General features: G+C 37.3%; 1 protein-coding gene across 2 annotated transcripts in view; it reads right to left on the reverse strand.

The window, feature by feature from the left end:
* LOC127452996 (protein FAM171A1-like) overlaps positions 1-18,165 on the reverse strand; it is a 55,707-nt gene extending 37,542 nt beyond the window's left edge. For both annotated transcript variants that reach the window (XM_051718954.1, XM_051718955.1), the window contains exon 1: positions 17,850-18,165. In XM_051718954.1, coding sequence (XP_051574914.1) covers positions 17,850-17,961 — 112 coding nt within the window. In that variant the 5' untranslated portion in view covers positions 17,962-18,165. The remainder of the gene's footprint in view (positions 1-17,849) is intronic.
* Positions 18,166-18,808: the final 643 nt, after the last annotated feature.

Below are 18,808 nucleotides of genomic sequence, written 5' to 3' on the forward strand. Positions count from 1 at the left end.
TTTTACTGAAGAACTGACAAGACCTCAAGCTGATCTAGGATGCATTTCCCAAAAACATTGCAAGCTTATGTTGATCATAGAGACAATTGGTGCCAATGGTTTCTACGATCTACTTAGGCTTACAATGCTTTTGGGAAACGTAGCCCTCAATGTTTTCATCGCACTCAGCTGCATATCATCACAAACACTGATTGTAATCCATTGTGATTCTACCACAAAATGTTTTTCCTGTGTTTTTCTCCTACACTAAAAGGACTAATGAAATCAGAAAGCAGAGGCTCAGTCTGTTTTTATTTAATATTATTTCTATGAAAGCTGCAAATGGACATAAGCTTTATACTACAAGCCTCGAGAGAATAAATACGCAATCACACACTTTCACAAGGTAAAGCTGCTCCATGAATCACATCCTAAATCACACCATTACAATTGTTTAAGCTCACATGGTACTCCTGTTTTTACTTCGGTGAGCTCCACATGACAGGGAGAGAGAGAAGAGTTGTATGGAGATAGAACTGTTGCATATTAACATACAAATAGAAAGAGATTTACAATTAGAAAGTTGGTTCACAAATAAATTGAATGAGATCCACAAATAAATGTTAGTTTTACAAAAATAAAGTGAATTCACAAATAAATAGAGATTTGTAAATATATTTTTAAACTCACAAACACAACTCAGTCCAGCATTCATTTGTGGATTGCTACATGCATTTGTCGATTTTGAAACAAATCTAGCGTCAAGAAGTGCACACAAATCTACAAATAGGTGGACTCCACCCATCGTCAACTCAAACCAATTAAATAATGGCCACATTATTCAGACCAATCGTAGCACATTCTATCTTCAACCAATCACACTTCGTTTTACTATCAAGGCAGGGACCAGAGTCACAGAGCTCTCATGAGCATGCAATCAATTACATACAGACAAGCTCCAAGGTCGCAAACTTGAAAGAAATGGACACCATCAGAGGAATACTGTAATTTAAAGTTCATATAATTTTCTCTCTGTTATAAACGTGTATTGTCTGAAAATTGCCCATTTGTAGTGTCATGATCATTAACTTTATAGCTAACCTGGCTGATTGTATGAATCTGCTATTTTAATTTTAACAAAGTTTCTTGACTGAAATGCATTGTCAAAACCTTTACTCTTAATGTTTCATGGCAGATCCAAACAGACACATAGATAGTGTACAGACAGTAGATCAGTAGTACAGATAGTGGCTTTATAAAACATGAATCATATTAGATGACCATAGGAGCACAAACCATAAATTAATACCCTATGTTACACAGTGTACAAGATCTGCTATGCCAATAATTTGGTTTCACATTGTTAATGTATTTAATAAAAGCAGTTGTAAAGTAATATTTATTCAAATTTTGTATTTTAGCACTTTGTGTGAATGTTTTAGGAGGTACTTTTACAGGATCGCTTTTTAAAATACAGCATCATGTTCTGACAGTGATAACTGTCTCATTGGTTATTGCCATCATTTTCAGATGTTTCCCCTGTGTACTGCCCATCAACTTTGAGCACTTGACTCACCTACTCCAAAACTCAGTGGTTCCAGCTCCAATACAGGACACCTTTTAAAACATGCAAGATGATATTCTTTATTTTTCTGTTATGTCAGATTTCTTTTAAGTTACAATGTCAGGTCTTGAAATTAAAGTGCAATACAAAATTTAAATAAACTGTAACATTGTCTTTGGGTTGACTTAAATGAAAATTGTCATTTACCCTTGTTTTTTTTTAAAAACCTGTACCATTTAGTTTCTTCTGTGGAATATGAGAATACATTGTAAAATGTAGATGCTGCTAATGAGGCTGAAATGAAAGCAAGGCTGTCAGTCCCCATCATTATTTCCGACATCTCCTTTTGAGTTCCTCCCACAGAAGAAAATCAGTTGTTTGGGTTTGGAACAACATGAATAAGAGTACAAATGACGACTCATCTCATTTGACAAAATATGTTTTGTAATTTAGTTGACAAATCTTGAGTTCTATCAAGGCATTTTGAGGTAAATAGGTTTTAAAGTGTTGTAATGGTGGAGGTGCCCAGAATAAATGTAAATAAATTCAATAATAAAAACAGATACATTCGGGCACCAGACAGGTTTAGGCCTGTCACCAAGTGTAATTTGACCCTGGATAGCTCTAAGCCACTTGTTACACAATGTTAAAACGAACACTGTTTTGTTTGACCTCAAAGAATACACAAGCAACTTGTGTTTGTCACTTATGTATTATTTCAAAAGAAAAAAAGGCAAACAGATCTCACACAAATTAAAGGCAAAAGGATGAATGGCACAAAAAAAAAAAAAAAAAAAAAACAATAAACAAAAACAAGTAAGCATCCCCAAATAAATGTATGCATATGTTTGTATGTGTGTGTGTGTGTGTGTGTGTGTGTGTGTGTGTGTGTGTGTGTGTGTGTGCAAGCGTTTGGGTGCAAAGAGGGAGTTTTTAGGCTTTAGGCTTCATGCACGCAGAGGGAGTCACAAATGAGGGTATGGAGTAGGTCAGCAAGTCTAGGTGATCACCTGGCACTTAAGACACTTGTATCCAACTTAACTCTACTACAGAGCACTTCAGTGGGTCAGGAATCCTCTGCTACTCACACCACTCCATTTTAAACATTGAGTCAATGGTTAGATGGTTTGGTCCATTCTTTGTATCCAGGCAAACAATGTTAAGCAATAGTTAGTACCTTTTTGTAGTCCTCTTTGTTCTTTTCTCACTCCAATGGCACTCCTGATAACACACATGCACTGGGCAAACTTCTCCATGCATTAACTCTGTTCACCCCACACTTGTCTCACACACCTGGTGCAGTCAAATGAGCAGCCATTTTATACTCACAGGTTTGGGATTGGTGGCAGATCCTTAAAGTGACAGGGCACATTTTCTCTCCGCCACACTGTTTTTTTAAAAAAACATTTTAAAGCAAGTCTGTTGGCTAAAAGGTATGATTTTTTGATTAAAAATTACAGGTTGTCATGCATGTAACTACAAAAGACAATAAATTTCAGTGCATGTATTTACACACACAAACACTGGAATTGAACATTACAACTGGAGTGCTTGCATTTTGCTCGAGTTTGTTGTACATAAACATACTCATTGCCACGTCATGGTGTTGTATCAGTTGTCTGGGATGGATAATCCTTGTCAGGGTAATTGCATTTTGTACAAATGATTGGAAAAAATAACAGTTACATGTTAAAAACAAGTCCATTACTGTATAGAAAAGAACGTTACATAAACAAGATTGGGCCATGGAGCTATGTGATGTCTTACCACCAGTAGCGCAAAAGTCCCACAACTGTTTCCATCTTTTTGTTAAGTGGAGCAGAGAGCACCAGTTCTCCAGTATCCTCGCAACTCTCTTATTATTATTATTGTTCTCCTGTATCTCACAGCCCATATACTTCCTGAGTAAATAAGTGAAATACGCATTGTTTTACAGGGTTAACAATTATTTATTGTGAGTAACATTAGACTGGTCTGCCATAACACTAAGTGCTAAAAATATAAATCCTTTGAAATATTACTTAATTTAAAAAAAATTTTTTATACATTAACAATGTGAAACCAAATTATTCTTGTACCCTGTGTAATATAGGGTATTCATTTATGGTTTGTGCTCCTAAGATCATCTAATATGATTAATGTTTTAAAGACACTATCTGTACTACTGATCTTTTGTATAGTGTCTAGTAGTGTGTCTGTTTGGATCTGCCAAGTAACATTAAGAGTAAAGGTTTTGATGACACATTTCAGTCAAGAAACTAGGTTAAAATTAAAATAGCAGACTCGTACAGTCAGCCAGGTTAGCTATAAAGCTAATGATCAGGACACTCAACAAATGGACAATTTTCAGCTGTCAACATTTTACAAGACAATACACATGTTTATAATTGAGAGAAAATGATGCAAACCTTAAATCACAGTATTCCTCTGATGACATCCATTTCTTTAAAAATTTGCGGTCTTGGAGCTTATCTGTATGTAATTGATTGCATGCCCATGAGAGCACTGTGACTCTGGTCCCTGCCCTGACAGTAAAAATAAGTGTGATTGGTGGAAGATAGAATGTGCGACGATTCACTATCAAATTACACACTAATATTGCCAAAATTAATTATTAAAAATACTGACATAACTATGCTCTGCTAAAATACTCAGCGGAATTTATCTACAATTTTTCAAATATTTTCCAAGTCACCAGGTCAAATTCAACCAACCAGATTCCACCTAAATACAACCCACTCATGAGCAGAAATCACAGATAGCCCTTTTCCACTGACATGGTTCAGCTTGCTGGTCTCTACGCAGGAACCAATTACGTCAGGGAACGGGGTTTTTACACCACGGTAAAGTTTTCCCAAACAACAACAGTAGCTACTGTCTGCAGCAAGGAGTACTTCTTCACTCTATAACAACAGTAAAAAAAAAAAAAACACAAAATTATCAGACATAAAAAGCATTCAGGTAACAAGACAAAACGAGTGCTCTACTTGCGATATGGTATTTACGAACATCCAAGATAAACTAGAGAGATCTCAAAGGCAAAAAATACTCTATGAGAATGAAGATACAGCACGAAATGATGCACGCTGTCTTCAATCGGACAACTAACCAAATGACAAGCAAATTGAAAAACACTTAAGGGAGTACAGAGACATAAGAAGGACATAAGCAAAAGCGACAGTGGACGGAGTAATGATGTTTTGGACTCGGACACTGACCAGCCTGCTAACTTACCGGGGCATTGAAATCAGCCAGTAATGCTCGTGATAAACAGTGAATCTCATTAAGTTATTACAGCTGATCTCAGTAAGTTATTATATTTGCCAACTTTGTTACTTTTTCTTTCACTATTGCCATCTTATTTTGTGCATTGTTTTGTTGAGTAAGGGGATTTTTGACTAGCTACTCACTAAATTTGGAAGATCACAGCTATCGGTTAAGTAAAACGGTGGGATTCTCAATCAGTAATATTATATGCTATGGCAAAAATCCAAATACAACCATCTGCTACACCAATGTTAATAATGATTCCACTGTAACAGTTTACAGAACTTAGCAAGTTAAGCCATAGTTCATACAATATAATGTAATTACAATACCTGTTGTCTTAAACGTAGATGTCGTCTCTGACAATCGTGTTGAGCAATGTAATAACAATGGATTGCATTAACCCGAATGTTAAAATATGTCCTCAAAAACCAGAGGAAAAGCTGTATACAAACATACTGTGACACGCCATGTTTGTTTATGTTTGAGGTAGTCACGTGAAGCTACCATGTAGACAGTAACCCGTTCCGTCACCGTTCAGCTCTCAGGTCAGTGGAAAAGCACGGCCAGTTTATGATAGGCTCCAGATTGCCCCGGCCGTGTACCAGCGAGGCACAGGCTCAGCACAAGAAGCATCGCAGTTTCGGTGGAAAAGGGCTAATAGACATTTAATACCCAGCCCAGCAGCAGCACTTACGCCTGCCCTAAGGCAGGATTCATTAACCCCTGGAGCAGAATCTTGTGTGATGTAATGATGAGAGTGATCAGTCAATGTGCTGGATTCTGCTCAGGAAAACCTCGAGAAACCATATTATTGATTCATGTGAAAACCCTATATTAACGGTCAAGGTTACAAAAGGTTATAGTGTGTGTGTGAGCTGGTTTATGAGGGTGTGCCCCAGAGACAGAAAGTGAGAAGGAGGAGATAGAGATATTGAACCCTCATTCCATTTAATATACACTGATCACAACCAGAATACTTCTCAAAATAATGATGACATTATTTGGAAGCAATTTAAATTCAGCAGTATATTCCCAACAAGTTGAGGGTTAGGATCACACAAAATTACAGATACATGTAGTAATTTTGTTATTCAAGACCAATGGCAAATTCTTGCAGTGCAATACTTAGTATATTCTGGTACCATTGTGCAGTCACTGTACTCATTGTACACTGTCAATCATTTGATGCAGAAAAACAAACTTTAAGCCTCTTTTAGGCTACCTAGACAAGAGTAACAGTATCAAGCTACTGTACCAAAGCAAAGTTGTCTGTAAATAACATCTATTATCTACATATATACAGTAGCATTTAGTTGGTGCAACCCACACCGCAAAGTTGATAAAGGCAGCTGATATTCTTCAGGTCATGAACTTTGCTTCTCTTGGTATGAAATATGTGTCCCATTCCAGAGAACAGCCCACTTAAGAAAAAAACTTGTTCTATCTCAGCCTTACATTGTAATGTTCAAATACATAAAAATAATTTTTTCAAGAACAGAAACCCTTCTGCAGCAGGGAGGGTCACGTGCACTCGGAAGTAACCAATGATTGATCATAAAAACAATGATCGATAATGACTTTCCACAAAATTTGAACTTCAGTGACAACTAAACACAAGCGCGTCAAAGAGGAGCCGTATAATTAATTTTGAGTTTAATCACAATTTTCAGCAGTAGCTTGATTGTCAACAGAGACATCTCATAGCAACCAAACTCATAAACGATGCTGCAATGCTAGCGTTTGTTCTACAGGTTTACAAAAGAAAGAAAGAAAGAGGAGAGTATAATTAACCATGTTATTAACACCTGTCTCTGCAAATGTTTGCTAAACAAGTTTTATTATCATGTATTGTAGGAACTTTGACTCGATGTTTATTTAATAAAAGTGAATGTTACACCCCTTAAGTCGCGAGTTCGAATCCAGGGCATGCTGGGTGACTCCAACCAGGTCTCCTAAGCAACCAAATTGGCCCAGTTGCTAGGGAGGGTAGAGTCACATGGGGTAACCTCCTAATGGAGGTTATCGCTATAACGTGTTGTTCTTGCTCTCGGTGGGGCGCATGGTGAGTTGTGTGTGGATGCCACGGAGAATAGCGTGTGCTACGTCTCCGCGGTAACGCGCTCAACAAGCCACGTGATAAGATGCGCGGATTGATGGTCTCGGATGCGGAGGCAACTGAGATTCGTCCTTCGCCACCCGGATTGAGACTAAGAGCGCACTGGGATTTGGGCATTCCAAATTGGGGAGAAAAGGGGAGAAATAAAAATAAATAAATAAAAGTGAATGTTTATCATTGACTCTGTAAATCTCCCTGTGTGCCGACATGTCTGCGTGACATCAGACACCTGCATCTTGGCGAAATCAAAGTTGAAGATTTCCGCACAAATTTCCAAATTGAAGTCCGACATATAGTAGTGTTCTATTGTACTGTTCCCAATAGGAAGTTCCGACTCTCCGAATTGAATGGAAGGCAGCATAAATAACAGCAACAGCCGTGATTAAAACAGTAGTGCGTGCTTAAGATAATGACAGTAACCTGAAGGAAGAGCGGAGAGACGCGCTTTCTGAGCAGACTGATTTCACAGTTAAATCGAAAGAGTAGGTTGACTTTTCTTTACTTAAAATCGGTCTGTGCTTACCGAAATTTAAAACACTGCCCCCAGTGGCCAAAGTGGTGAGTGTGTTTTGGCATATGTGCACGTGTGAGCTCCATTTTCCAGCTGTAATCTCCACGGAGAGGCACCAAAATCAAGTTTTGAAGAGTTGTTTTAAACTGTACAGGCAGTAACACAGTAAAGATGAATGCATATTTTATAACCCAACCCAACCCAACCCAACCCAATCCAATCCAACCCCCCCCCAAATCCCAAACCTAACCATCAGTTGAGTAAAACTGTAATGTTTAGAGGGAAAAATGCAACCTCCAAATCATACCTGTCACTGACTAGGCAAAGCAATTACTTCCTGGTTTCAACGCGGTATCCCATTCTGAACCGCAATGCACATTTGGTCGCGCCACAGTGGAAAGTAAACACACTGGAGCCAATTTAAACATGTCTGATAGGAGATACCGCTTGTTAGAGATCTGGCATAATGTGGGCGATCTTAGGGTACCGGAAGTATCGGAAACAACATGCCAACATCCAGTGTGATCATGCTGTTCTGAGCATTGTCATTAAGTTTGCCAGCGAGTCTTCAAATAATGACAAAATATGATGCATTATATTGTGATTATGCCATCTTTTGTACGGACATATACAGTATGTACATGTCTACGTGCCTCTCCCCCCTTCTCCCCCAGTACATGACAAGTACTCAAGTAATTACTTTGAGTACTTGAGTAGACAAAATTACCAAAATGCCCATCCCTTTTCTGCAGTCATTTAAAAGATGCTAAAATTACATATCGTGGCTGTCTGATGAAAAGCACGTATCTCAAAAAATTTTATTTTTCAAGAGCACTGAAAAACTCTCTCATAAACAATCTTACAAAATGAATAGAAAATAACATAATTAGTCACTTTTAGCACCATAAATAGAATTCTATCGTTACACAGCTGTTAGTGAACCGTTTGATATTTTAATTGAACTTGCATGGGTATTTGTTAGCGAACGTGGACATACACGGTTTTCTTATCATGGGTTCCAATAGCACATGTTCAGTTACAGACTCGAGTCTATCTGTTCGTGTTCCCAGTTTGTAGGTTATCGATTGCTAGATAATTTATTTTTGGATATAATCTGAGCTTTCACTTCCTATTTTAGATCGAAACCAGTTTAATGACTAGGGTTTCTAGTCCGGTTATTGAGTGGACAGTTTGGTTTCGAGACACGTTTTCTGGTGTCAGAATTAGCTTTCACTGTTTCGCAAAGATGGAAATCTGGCAACCATATATTGCCGGTATGGTCTACTTTTTAAGCCACATAACATTGTGCGTGCAAGAATGGCTTCGGTTGTCACTTCATAGAGACAGCACGATGTAGGCAACCTCTTCACTACACTTCAGCCGTACAGCTGAGGTATATTAGTTGACACTCTTCAAAACATGAAGGGGCATACGCGATTTTGATGGAAACTTCTCAAGGCCAATGCAGATATTTGTAAAACAGATCACCTGATTCATCATCTTTTCATTGGTCATTTCGATGCACAATTCAAACAGTAGGAAATGTTAATTCAACACATTCCGTCTGTGGTTAAAAAGTCAAAATTGCCAAAAATGGAGATACATGTTTTTCATCGGACTGTGACGATATATTAGCTATATACATTTTATACAATAAGTACTTATTATTTGGTCATTGCATAATGCTTGCTGACTGAAAGCAAAACTTTATACTAGTAGATAAAAAATGTTAATGTGTTTGTTGTGTTACTGTAACTGCAGTTACTGTAACTACAGTTTTAATTATTAAATCAATTAGCCAGGACTGATTTCATTTTGAGGTGAAAGTATTCTAAAACATGAAACAAGCATGGCTTCCAGATGTGAAGCAGACTAGCTCTCTCTCTCTCACTCTATAAAAGGACACCTAGTGTGTTTGTGTGTTCTATACTCTATATAGCTCTATACTCATTCACCCACTTTAGGCAGTGCTCAAAGTTATAAAACTCCTTTTCAGAGCAGCCACATACAGAATAACTAATTCCGCATGTGGCTGGTAGAATTTCATTGGAAGGAATATCCCTCAGATCTGTCATGAGGATATTTGTTTTAATTCTTGTGGCTTTCCTCTTCAAACATGTCCATTAATAACATCTTCACAACAAAAACATCAGTCGTATTAAAAATGGTTTCTTTTATTTTCACAGACTTGAAAAGTGTGCAGAATCTTTCTACATACAGGCCTAGATTACATCCACACTTCATGATAATTTTCACTAAAAAGTCATTAACAACCCTTATTACATTATAAACGTTATGCATAACAGGTCATGAAAGTAGGCTACATTCCGATGAAACTTTGAATCAAATACTTCCACGTATAATTAGATTTGAATGTAAATAAACGAATAATCTGTGTTAACGATCAAATGTAATGCTCATACTTTTGTTTATTATACATTAGTAAACTAACACTATTTTTAAAAATAAGGACAAATGATGGCACTGAATATATAGGCCAAGTAAGTGCTAGTAAAAGAACTGTTAAACTCTCCAAGCCTCTTAATATCTTTAAATAGTCATATTTAGTGTGCTACTATGTGTATTTGCAAGATAATGCATGAATCTGAAGGAAAAAGGCAGTGAGAGACAGTTGTCTGACTAGCTTGCCCATGGGAAACAGTCTAGTTTTAATGTCCACTGAAAACATGAACCCATAATTAAAAATTTAAAATAACAGAGGTCCCCCATGCATGAAATTCTGAGGGCAACAAATAGACCCTGCATCCTCCCCTTTTGCAGTACTACAGCAATACCCAAAATCTAGAGATTACACCACAAAAACTCCCAGTGCATTTTAGCAGAAAACTTTTAAGGGGTTCATCTAGTCTCTGTATTTGGATGCGTGTGTGACAACTATAAACTGCTCACAGTAAATATCTGGCTACCGGTATGAGGACAATTGTCAACATGGGTGTCATTAAAAACATACAAACAAAAACACAAATGGTTTGCAGTACGTAATTGTAATTTTATACAACAGTGTTTTGTTGTGACTTTGGTATCATTCCAGCAAGAGTATAGTTTACTTAACAGTGTTTTGCAAACTCATTTCCAGCCATGAAGTTTATCTTTGATTAGAGGTCTTAATCTAGGCTCTTTCCTAAGATTGACTGAAAGTTTATTATTATTATTATAACTACTTTAAATACATATGCAAAATGGTGCTTTTCATTTAAAATTTAGCAAAAAGTACTGTTTTTAGAAGTGCTAAATGATCCATCAGAGATGTACTGGGACTAAAAGTCTGCCAAGAACAGGGCAATGGTGACACCGAATGGAAATATTAGCTAATAATTCTGCTTACTGAAAATACTGAATTATGTTTGATACATATGCTGCTTAGATACCATCACTGATTATATACAATTAAAATATATTAAATTAAAACTGTATTTTTCGAAAATAAAATTGTCTCTGATTTCATCTAAATATTCTTCTCAAAATGCATACTTAATGGAAGTGCATGCTTATCCAGCTAAATAATAATAATTTACTGATGAAATCAAATCAGACATGCTATTTGACATTAGGATTATTTTCCCAATAGCACTATTAAACACAATATTCAGCATTAAATAGAGTAGATTTATATGGCACTATCATTAAAGGTATAGTTCACCCAGAAATGAAAATTCTCTCATTATTTACTCACCCTCGTGATATCCCAGGTGTATATGACTTTCTTTTTTCACCAGAACACATTTGTAGAAAAATAAAAAAATATCTCAGCTCAGTAGGTCCTTAAAATGCAAGTGGATGGTGATTTCACTTTTGAAACTCCAAAGATCACAGACAGTCAGCATAAATGTCATCCAACCATCCATTAATACCTTCTAAAGCGACACGTTCGCTTTTGGTGGATTTGTGCGAGAAAAAAAAAAAAAGTACTTAAATATTTGTCTAACTCAAAAATCATTGTTTCCAGTCAGCAGCGGTATGTGCGTGACGTAGTCGCGTTGGCACTTGAGACATGGGAGAACCGAGTCATGTGTGTCAAAGCCGGAAGAGCAGCACCGTTTATACATTTGGCATTTGGTTTATAAGTGAGAAGGAGGAACGCTGTACAGTAGCTTGGTTGGTTTTGGTTTAGATCTGTATTTATCGGTTTCTTTACTCACAATGGTGCATTTGTGTGCTTATCCTGGATGTCTCAATCGAGTGGAGAACATGAGAATACGTCTGTATCATGGCAATGTGAATACGTCACACAAGAGTCAGCTTGAACTACAACCCTCTTGTGAAGCTTACCGGATGCGTTTGATTATAGTTAAAAAGTACTTAAATACTGATCTTTTTTTCACACTGTGACGAGGAGGAGGGCGTGGCCGGGCCATGAGGATGCACGCCCGGTGCCGAGTTGCCCAATCAGCAGGAGAGGGATAAAGGAGGAGCTGGGGATGCCAGAGAGAGAGAGACACACACACACACGCACACGACCGCTCTCTGTGTGTGTGTGTGTGTTTATGTTGCTGTGTTTTCAGTTTGATGTTCTGTCTAATTAAAGTTTTGTTGAATATGGATCCGACTCTCGCTTCCTCCTTTCCTGGGTTTCGGCACCAGTGTAACGAGTTCGCAAAATAGGCATGGAGGAAGGGGGAGCCGTAGCTACATTCAACCATACTTTAAATAGACAGAACACCAAACTGAAAACACAGCAACACACACACACACACACACACGAGCGGCCGCGTATGTCTCTCTTGCGTCCCCAGCTCCTCCTTTATCCCTCTCCCGCTGATTGGGCAACTCAGCGCCAGGCGCGCATGTTCAAGGTCTGGCCAAACCCCCCTCCTCGTCACACACACCAAAAGTGATCTTATCGCTTTACAAGACAACTTCTAAAACTGCTGGAGTCATTTGATATCGATGACGTTTATGCTGTCTGTGATTTTTGGAGCTTAAAAAGTGAAATCACCATCCACTACTGAGATGACCTACTGAGCTAAGATATTTTTCTATTTTTCTTCAAATATGTTCTGCAGATGAAAAAGTCATTCACACCTGGGAAATCATGAGGGTGAGTAAATAATGAGAGAATTTTCATTTTTGGGTGAACTATCCCTTTAAACTGAAGTTCAATATACTGTATAATAGAGTTGTCACAACACCAAAATTTAAGTAGTCGGTACTGACACCTGTGAAATTTGACAGTTCTCTATACCAAATTTAGTTACCACAGCAAACAATATGCTAATACGATAATGGACTATTAAACACACACTTTAGCCAGTTTAAAATTTTACATTTCAACAACAGCACTCCTGTGTATGACCAGTCAGCTTCAGCCATTCACTTTAAAGCATGCAGCAATCATGCAGATTGCAGCCTTCCACGGTTTAATAGTCAAACTAGTGTGTATTAAATTATAATTGGGCTAGTTAGATAAATAAATGGCAGTCCAAACATGTTTAAGAAGATTGCTTATTATTACCTTACATTAAAGAGAGAGCATGTCAAATGGTAGCAACAAAATTCAAATATAATAAAACTATAGATAGTCACATACATTTTAGGCTATTTAAAAAACAAAAACAAATTTAAGAACACATTAAATGAGGTTATACTACAAAAGAAAAGTAACAACAGTGGAGTTAAAAATTAGCCTTCAGTCTGTAATTTCAACCAGTAATTTTAAGTACCGTTTGACAACCTTTTTTCAAACTCTTTTAAATACAGTGTGGAGCATAAAAACAAAAAGGCAGTTACAGCAACTGTTTTCAAAGCTTTGTCAAACTACATTCTAATTGAGGACCTTGGATTAAAAATTGCAGCCAATCACATTCAAAGCTGCAAGGCAAAACCCATTCAAGGCCACACACACACACACACACACACACACACACACACACACAAATAAATTGTTGGTCCAACCTAATTTAATTATGACACACAATTTCCAAATAATTTAATAGGTTTGTCTGAAATTAATCTGGGCTAATGGAATCAAGTGGAAATTTATCTCCAAAAATATCTCTCTGCTCTACTCTAACCGCAAGACAGGGCAGGCCTTCGCAGTGTCAACGATAAAGTAGGCATTGATCTGTTTATGCAGAGGCTGGCCTGTGCTGATGTAATACCTCACTATGACGTAATAGTGAGGAGGAAGTAGAGAACAAGCCATTTTGGCACCTTGGTTTCAATAAAGCCTTTTTTGGACTAACGAAGAAGTTTTCGGTTCTGAAATTTACAGTATGTTTTTATAGTGCTATGAACTCTTATATGTCAAGATATCATGGTAAGTTTGATTTTCTAATTCATGACCCCTTTAATATATTTTAAGGCAATACTTTGCCACCCAAATTACATGTGGCAAACTAAGCAAAAAAAAAAAAATAAAATAAAATAATACCAAAATAAAAGACTAAAAAATAAATACATAAATATAACACAAAATATCAAAATAAGAAGCTGACCAAAAATTATGATCCATGTAACATATAATTATGCAGATTCTGTGCCAGTCCCCAGTACGCAATTAATATTTGGTGACTTATTGTAACATGTTCTTTAGGACTTGCACCTTTGGTGAAAGTCTGTGTCCATCCAGGCTGAAAAACACTTTCTGGATTACCTTAAATGTAGATTTGACTTATTTTGCACAGCTAAGGTCCAAGGCATACATGAGTCCAAACAACATTGCACTGCAACGGCTGCACTCCTCAAACAGCTGAGAACTACAACCCCTTCGATCACGACACCAATGTCCACAGGCTTATCCATTGGTTCCTCATTTTCATGTCAAACAACATTGATCACCATTACCATCTGCTTCATTTCTTTTAAGGCACTCGGGCCATCGCAGTCCTGTGCCCAGACAAAACAAATAAAACATGCTTCATTGCAAAACTAAGATAAGTACACAGTAAAATGATTTATAAGAGAGTTGCAGTTGACTACCTTGTATTCCTTTATGAGATTTTCATGGTCCTCATTCAAGTATCCACACAATGCTTTGAGGATGCACTCTCATCGTGGGCCTATACCGTTATTCTGTTTTAAAAAATAAAGCAGCGAAAAGCTAGATTGATAATATGCATGTGATTTAAAGGGAACATACATTTCTGGTATAAAAAAAACAATAATAATAATCCACACATCTGACATCAAAGAAGCACAAAGAAAATGAATACCCATGTACATAAATAATAAATCCTTATTATGTACCAACCAGGAAATGGGTTTCATGATGGTTTTACCGTGGACTGCACCCTTACTACCAAACAACTTCATCAGCTTGTCAGAATGCTGGTCAAGCATTACACAAAACTTCAACTCTAAAGGGATTTTTGTCATTCACAAGAACTTAGCATTGATCTGTTAAAAAAGAAAAAAGGCAACAAAAGTAAATATTACATTGGGTATTTAAGTTTTAAAATAGACTAGTTCAAAACAGACTAGACCACACTAGATCATGGCATAACTTATATTTTAACAATCTGTACCTGCTAGGTTCTGATGTTCCACACTCTTTATAAGGCCACATTCAAATCACTAGAGAGAAAAAAAAAAGAAAAAAAAAAAAAAAGTATAAATATCACTTACACAGTCAATTCACAGCTGATCAATACAGACCTCTATATCATAAGACTGTTTTAATAATTAAGATTATTAAGAATTATTAAGAGTTTTAATTAAAATAAATGATGTGTACCCACCCACAGTACATCACATGAAAGTTTCTAATGTGTAGTAAATAAATCTATTGTAGTAATTAACTAATTACTATTTTTCTAATGCTTTTTAAAAACATTATTCTTAAGCTTTTTAAGAACATAATACAACTTACCATATGAGAAGTGTACTAAGCAAAGCATGGAACAGCTGTCCTTTATGTTCTTTTGTAACCTGCCAAAAGAAATCACAGTAATCATCATGGGATTGTCTGGGCATGAAACAGAGACAAAATATTTACCAAAATATAATGCATTTTTCAACATTTAAATGAGACATATTTTGGTGGTTCTCCCACGTTATTTCTATGTAATGTATAATACCTTGACCTTTGCAAGAACCGAATACCAACAGTAGTATTTAATAAGAATGACAATAATACATATTTTTAGAAAGACACTATATCTTCTTCTCTCATACAACAACTTGACCACACATTTGCACAGCGCCCCCAATGGACTAAATTGTAACTGCGGAATTTGGTGAAAGATGTGAGGAAAATAGTGTAATTCAGCACTGCTGACGGGATGGAAATGCTCAAATGAAAATTTATTTGCGATGTTAGAGTACTGTTTTTAATAGTCGACTAGCTGGTGTAGTCATTTCCCTAACTACAGTATAACTACACTTAAACCTGCCAGATAAACCCACCGTCAGACACGTTGTGTTCTTCGACCTAACAATAATGACCTGCTGAAAACAAACTATCCCAAAATAACCCTTACAAAAGACCTCTAGACCCAAATTATTACCACGGAAATGTTGAATTATATCAATAACAGCACACATTTTCCTCCATTTAATTCCTCTTCCCGGATATGCTGGGTAATCCCCCCCAAAAAGTACAAGTACATGTAAATTCTTCACACTGTAACCCCCCCAATGTTCAAGCCAAATCTACGCCCTTGCTGCTGACTATGTGACTACTTCAAAAATGCCAATATTAAATGTCAAATTTAAAATTTTACATGTAAAATAACTGCTTAAAAAAAAGTTGACCTGTAATGGTTTTAACAAGACTTACACTTTATAGTCACTATAAAGACAAGGATGGTAAAACCTTTTTGACTTACCAATTCCAGAGTATTCCGCCTGCTCTCTTGCTGTCTTGGGCACAGATTGGAAAGGGATTCCATCGGAGTATGCGCAAAAGACGTGATTGATTGAAACCAAAACGTTTTCGTTGTTTCAGCACACCTCAATTGAGTTTAAGTTCCTGTTAATTTAGTTCAGATTGATTTAAAATAACTGTGTTCATCTCATAAATTAATTTAATCTAAATACTTAATTTCATTATCAAACAACAGCCATGTTTCAGTTCTTTGAGTGCAGCATTCCCTTTCCAGGTCCCTGTGATGAGGAAATGAAACGGTCCGGACAAAAGGCAGCAAAGCTCTGTTTTGCATACTCAAAGCATACAATGTGCCAGTCTACTGTCCTACAGAACAGAGAGCAACAGACCATCTGCACTGCCTGTGCTCAGCAGCAGGAGTCGTTGAAGAGATGTAGGGGGAGGAGTGTCCATCAAGAGGGATGTGGGTTTTTTTTGGGTATCCCTCACATAATAAGATCAGACATGGAAGATTTAACCAAACTGACTTTCAGTGAACTGCTGAATAAATCTGCTGTCAAGTGGTGAGCTTTACCAACTGTTATGTCATTTACACAGGTCCTTGCAACCTGCCGTTTGTGGCACTGCTTCATTAACATGATAAATGGATTATGAAAATGTAAAAATGTGAACTCATGATATGGCAAGGGCTGTTCTTTTTCTTTCCACCTTCCTTCACCAGCACACTAAAGTGGACAAGCAGGAGTGTCGTGGGGTGCCCCACACGTGGCTCTCTGTCAAAAAAAAATCTGGTGTCTTAATCCTCTGAAACCATAAATGACTCACCCTTATATTGTTCTCTACGGCAGAATGTTAGAGACTGACCTGTCACCATTCACTTTCATTGCATCTTTTTTTTTTTTTCGCCATAGAATAACAGTGAATAGTGGCTGAGACTGTCATTCTGCCTAACATTTCCTTTGGTGTTCTATGGAGGAAATAAACTCATAAGGGTTTAGAACAACAGAATTTTCCTTTTTGGATGAACTATACCTGTAGATGTAGCAATAATATATTACTTTTTATACATTACATACTGAAACAAAATAATAATAATAATAATAATAATAATAATAATAATAATAATGTCAAATTATCAGCAGACTAATAAACCAGGGCCATTAAGATTTCTGAGAGCATTTTTCTAGTTTATTTTTTATTTATTTTAGTTCCCGTAATGGAACTACAATTAGTGCTGTATATTTGCATTAGAGGCTGCAGTGATGCTCGCTGCACAAGGATCACACACACACAAAGATCCGATTTCAAAAGACTGGCTTGAGATTTGTAACACACGGGGATCAAAGTAACCTAACAACGAACAATTACCGAAGTTTGCGTCGTTAAAAAAAAAAAAAAAAGCTGACTTAACCCGTAATGCGTCCCATGTTTTTCATGTGATGGCCGTTGATAGACATCAGCGGCACTGTTTCTTCATTATTATCTGCGAGCTAAAATTGCTAACAGTTAGCTCAAGCAATGCCACACCGAAAGCCAAAACAAAGCTCATATAAATCTGGATAAAATTCTTTATAACCATGAACTGAAGCAGTGCATTCGCGGGTCTTATCGGCGTGTCTCTTACCTTTGGCATCGCTGTCCTCCTGCAGTGTTTTAGCGGCCGCCGTCCATATATCGCATCCCAGCAGGCAGAGCACAATCACGGCAGACCTGCTGCCGCGGTCCGCCCCGCGCATTTTTGCTGCTTACAGTTCAAAATAAAAAATAAAATTCTCAACAATGCGGGTTGTCTATGCGACGGGAGTATTTAAAGACGCGTTGCAGCTGAGCTTCCCTGCCATAATTTATTTTCTGCTCATGTCATTGACACCAACCGGAACCCTCCGGTCAGCATCTCCGTGTTGCCGCTGTTTTTTTCTATCAACCCAGAGTTAACTCCAAACAACGAGAGAAAGCAAGTGAACTCCACCAGCTTAACCATTTCTAGTCCATGACCAGGTGGTTCCCCTCTGTCCCACAGAGAGAAGGGTTAGTCCGCCATCTGCTGTCCATTACGGTCAATTGCCTTCAAATCAGTCTGGACGGACCGAAAGCGTTCTAAAAAAGCTACACGCAGCGCAACGAATAGAGCACCAAAAGTTGACACTTTTTTTTAAAAACCTTACTCGGAGTCTAAAACCGCGGCACGAGACGTTGAAAACAACAACAACAACAAAACAACACCTAGACGTCCCTCTAGCGCAGTGTTTCCCAACCAGTGTGCCGTGAAAGATTGTCAGGTGTGCCGTGGAAATTTATCAAATTCCACAAAATAAATAAATGCATGAAAATAATAATAATAATAATAATAATAATAATAATAATAATAATAATAATAATAATAATAATTTCAGGGATCCAAACTCCTCATCTTTCGGAGAAATTCGCCGTTTTGAAACCATAATCGGTCACTTTTGTGATTGTGAAGAGCAATGATTAATGTGCAAAAGTGACTGATATTTATACGCGTTAAGGGTCACATGACTCGCGTCAGCGCTGCAGAATACACTGAAGTCTGTGAAGTGACGTCACTTTACACCAAAG

This window comes from Myxocyprinus asiaticus, chromosome 15 (genome assembly GCF_019703515.2).
Source record: "Myxocyprinus asiaticus isolate MX2 ecotype Aquarium Trade chromosome 15, UBuf_Myxa_2, whole genome shotgun sequence".
Classification (NCBI taxonomy): domain Eukaryota; kingdom Metazoa; phylum Chordata; class Actinopteri; order Cypriniformes; family Catostomidae; genus Myxocyprinus; species Myxocyprinus asiaticus.